Source organism: Elephantulus edwardii, unplaced genomic scaffold (assembly GCF_000299155.1).
Source record: "Elephantulus edwardii isolate Elephantulus edwardi_28Jun2011 unplaced genomic scaffold, EleEdw1.0 scaffold00119, whole genome shotgun sequence".
Lineage (NCBI taxonomy): Eukaryota > Metazoa > Chordata > Mammalia > Macroscelidea > Macroscelididae > Elephantulus > Elephantulus edwardii.
Window position 1 is genome coordinate 561,993 of NW_006399869.1, and position 4,590 is coordinate 566,582.

Sequence of the window (4,590 nt, forward strand, 5' to 3'; positions counted from 1 at the left end):
TAATAATAATAATAATAATAATAATAATATTTAAAAAACAAATCCTTAGTCCAAGATGCTACAGTATGAAAAGAATCGCTATAGGAGATGATTTTGGTAAAGTAGTACTCCTTTATCAAGCACTTGTTCAAGATAATTGACTTCATGACAAAGTCTGGATAAGTGGATAAGCTGGCCTTTCCTCCTCTTAGGCTAAAGGTAGGCCAACCCTCCTAAAGCCACTGTCATTTCCTAGTGTAAGAATCTTGTATTAAGAACTGAAAGTTTTGTTGTGTATATGTTCAGAGCTATTATGCTTAAAGTCTCTGTGAATCTTAGATGACTCAATGGCACATAGCAACACCAATGTTATAACAATGTCACTTGTCACTTCCACTATGATAAGCATTGCTGTTATTGGTAGGTTCTGTTGAGCTGAATAAAACTTAGTGACCTTATGAGCAGTAGATATGAACCTTGACCTATCCTGTATTATTTCACTAGCTTTGATATTCTCAATGTCGTTTTGCAGTCATTCTGTGAGTTTGTCTGTTTGGGGCATTCCTTTCTTACTCTGACCTTCACTTTTCCTAGCATGATACTTTTTCCCAGGGCCCCTCCTGACAACATGTACAAAGTATGTGAGATGAAGTTTCCCCATTCTTGGCCCTAAGAAGTACCCAGTTTGTACTTTTTCTAAGACAGAGTGTTTGTTCTTTCAACTTTATGGAATATTCAGGACACTTCTCCAATATGATAATTCAAAGGCATCAATTCTTCTGTCATCTTTATTTATTGTCCAACTTTTAGATGCATAGGAAGTAACTGAAAACATCCTTGCTTGAATCAAACAATCTTAGTCTTTAAATCAAACTTAAACTTATTCTTTACACTGTTGTGATCTTGTCTTTTGGCCAAGCATTGAGGATTTTTCTCTTCTTGATATTGAGATGTAACTTATGTTGAAGGTTTTAGTTGTTTTTTTTTTATCTTCTGCAGACAATGGTACTCTTCACTTAACTGCAAGTAAGATTGTATCATCAACATAACACATGTTGTTGATGAGACTTTCTCTGATCCTCATGTTGCATTCTTATTCATGTCCAGTTATTGAATTATTTCCTCAACATAGATTGAATGAATATGGAGAAAGGGTACAATCTTGGTGCACAGCTTTCTTGTTGTTTTGACTATAAGCAGGTCACTTATGGTGAACAGGTTTCAGTAGAGCATCCAGAATAAGATACAGGATTGACCATTCACTTCTGAAATAACAAAGTATTTAAAAATTGATGAATAACAGAGGTTTATTGTTAGATATAGTAGCAGAGTAGAGATCTTAGGTTGGAAGACATTCAGGAAATAAGGAGAAATAGCTACAAGTACTTACTAATAATTAGATATAAGGATCCGGGCGGGGGGGTGGTGGAAGAGGCTGGAAGGAGAGGGATGTGGATGTACAGGGGGAAGAGGGGATTAATCATTGGGTTGTATAATTTGATGGCGGGGATGAGGGAAATAGAAAGAAATTGTTCAAATTTGTATTAGAATTTTGAAAATAAACTAATGAAAAGGAAAAAATACAATTTATGAAATATTAAATTAGGAATAGTAAAAGTTATAAAAAATCAAATGTACACATAAAGATCACTATTCTATGCATTAGTCAACTGAGAGGACTTGGTATTGGCCATTGGAAAGAAGACAATCACATCATCTACAATGATAAATTGAAGAGAAATGGTGTTCCAATCGTAATTAAAAAAAAAGAACAAAACTAAATCTAACAATCTATCCTAAAGCACATGTTGCATGTGATAGGATACTATTTGAATAGATTTAAGGAAAACTTGTTACCACAAGTATTATCGAAATATATGCACTAATCATTAAAACCAAAAATTGGAGGACTCCCCCAGCTTTTGCAATATGAAATTAAGCAACATGCAACCAACATTCATTAATAATAATTGGTGATTACAATGGAAAATATCAAAACAAAATGAAGAACTGTTATAAAATATAGCTATGGTGACAGAAACAAGGCTGACTTAATGATGGTATATTTTTTATTTCTTGTATCACAGAAAGCTCTCTAAGTTACCTTGGAAATCTTTATGATTCAGGCCACCCCTACAGAAAAAGTATCTGGATTATCATTTAGCTACCCCAAATAGTAATTGAACTTCAAGTATGTGCTAGGCACTATGCTAAGTATTACGATAAAGCAGTGTGCAGGCATGGATAAGGTCTTGGACTTTTCTTGTGCTGGAAAGTCTTTTTTGTTTCTCACAATATTTATTCTAGCCAAACTTCAAGGCCAAGCTAAAATCCCCACCTCCTATATGACACTTTTATTCTCTACTGCTTCCTATAGCACTTTAACTACCACATATTTGGTATTTAATTACATCCTGTCTGCCCTTCCTCTATTTTTCCTACTTCATCTAGCACAAGCCTGGCTATGTAAATTGCTCAATAACTATAGCTGATTGATTGTTTTCTTCTCTACATCATACTATTATTATAGACAAATGGCACAATAAAAAAGGTGCTTTGGGCACAAACAGATGAAAAAATGAATTTGAAGATTTGACATTTGTTGAGAATATTCTCATCTGTAACAGGGAAGAAAAAAAATAGCTTCCCTGTCAAAGCAAAATAATGAAAGCTCTGTAAGCTGCTACAATTTTGTAAGAAAGATAATAAGCCTCCCTAATTTAGTTTCAAAATTCCGTGTTTGTACTTGAACTGTGTTTAGTTTAGTTTCAGCCTCTGTATTTGAAAATGGACAGCATCTCTTAGTCTTACTCTTTGCTTTTGACTCTTTTACTAAATGACTGCCGAATGCAAATATGTTTTGTGTGCCCAAAGCAATAACAAGATGTTTTTAAAAAGGATACCCTTGCCAAAAGAATTCTGCTTACCTGTCTATCACACAAATTAATTCCTTTGAAAGTAGCTATTTTCTCATTTGCTTTAATGGTACTCAGAGCAGGTAGCTGTGATTTTGTGCTAGATCTTATACTCATCATCCTTGTGAACATTTTATTTTACTACGGACCATTAAAGAGTGTGGTTGATAATGTTCCATCATTATACAATTGTACAGGGAAAGAATTTCTCTTTTAGACAAATGGAGTTAAAAGACTATTATTTTTTTCCTCCATTTTCTTCCCCTCCTAATGGATCATGTAATGGATCATAAGGGTACAACATCTCAAAAATCTCCAAGAAACAGCTTTAATAGCTAAGTATATTCTTACCTAATTTATAAGCAAAATTTGTAACGTATAAGAGCATACAATGATCTCCTATGCTCTTTCCTAGGGTCCAGTTCTACCAGAATATTTGTTAGGACATGCCTGACACTAATTTTCAGGTCATGGTAAAAATATTGCAAGGGGCCAAACAGAACAAGAGAGTTTGGGACAGAGCCTTAAGCAGGAGAACAATTTTCGCAGCTTTCTGCATGAGAGTGGGTTAGCATGAGACCCACCCCATACTAAAACTGCTTAAGTTGGCACCCCTCATCTTGTGCACTTCAGAGACAAATGAAGACACTAAGCTTTAGGAGAGAAGGCACCATCAGGTGAGACACTCTTCCCAGTGCCAGCACTTCAAGGTGCTTGTGGGGAGAGAGGAGACTTTGTGGATGTGTTCTGAGTACTACACTCAAATAAAACTCAATTTGCTGGGTGCGGGCGGCAGGGGCCGGAATCCAAGCCCACGCAGCTAGAAGAAGAGACCACGGCCAAACAGCGAGCGCACCTTCATCGCTATCAAGCCTGATGGAGTCCAGCGGGGCCTCGTGGGAGATATCATCAAGCGTTTTGAGCAGAAGGGATTCCGCCCCGTCGCTTTGAAATTCATACAAGCATCTGAAGACCTTCTCAAGGAGCACTACATCGCCCTGAAGGACCGCCCGTTCTATACTGGCTTGGTGAAGTACATGCACAGGGCCAGTCGTTGCCATGGTCTGGGAAGGGCTGAATGTGGTCAAACCGGCCGCGTGATGCTCGGGGACACCAACCCTGCCGACTCCAAGCCTGGGACTATTTGAGGGGAATTTTGCATTCAAGTTGGCAGAAACATCATTCATGGCAGCGATTCTGTGTAAAGTGTGGAGAAGGAGATTGGCTTGTGGTTTCGCCCCGAGGAACTGGTGAGTTACAAGAGCTGTGCTCAGGACTGGATCTATGAGTGATGCTGCTGGATCTGTGAGCTGACCACAGAACTGTTCCCATTCCACTGCCCCCCAAGCCACAGGCAGGGGACAGGGCCGTAGCAAACCCAGTTATTTCTGGGGACTTCCTTGTAATCTGGAGATTAACTCGTGAAGTTGTGAACATTCCTTGTACAGTGTTAATGTGCTGCCATCACATTAAAATATTTTATCCCAACAACAACAAAAACAAACAAAAAAAAAACCAAACTCAATTTGCTATCTTTTCAAGGGCACATAGTATATCTTCCAGAAATGATCACATATTAGAGCACAAAGAAAGACTCAATAAATTTAAAAAAATCATTGAAATAATACAAAATATCTTTTCAGACTGCAATGCTAAGAAACTTGTTATTAACCACAAGAGGATAAAGCTTATGAAA

At 37.4% G+C, this 4,590-nt stretch overlaps 1 protein-coding gene across 1 annotated transcript in view; it reads left to right on the plus strand.

Moving 5' to 3' along the window:
• The window catches only part of LOC102876762 (nucleoside diphosphate kinase A-like), a 55,489-nt gene extending 51,303 nt beyond the window's left edge, over positions 1–4,186 (plus strand). The window contains 4 exon segments of the mRNA XM_006892788.1: positions 3,647–3,735; positions 3,737–3,936; positions 3,938–3,978; positions 3,981–4,186. Coding sequence (XP_006892850.1) covers positions 3,647–3,735; positions 3,737–3,936; positions 3,938–3,978; positions 3,981–4,186 — 536 coding nt within the window.
• The last annotated feature ends 404 nt before the right edge of the window (positions 4,187–4,590 follow it).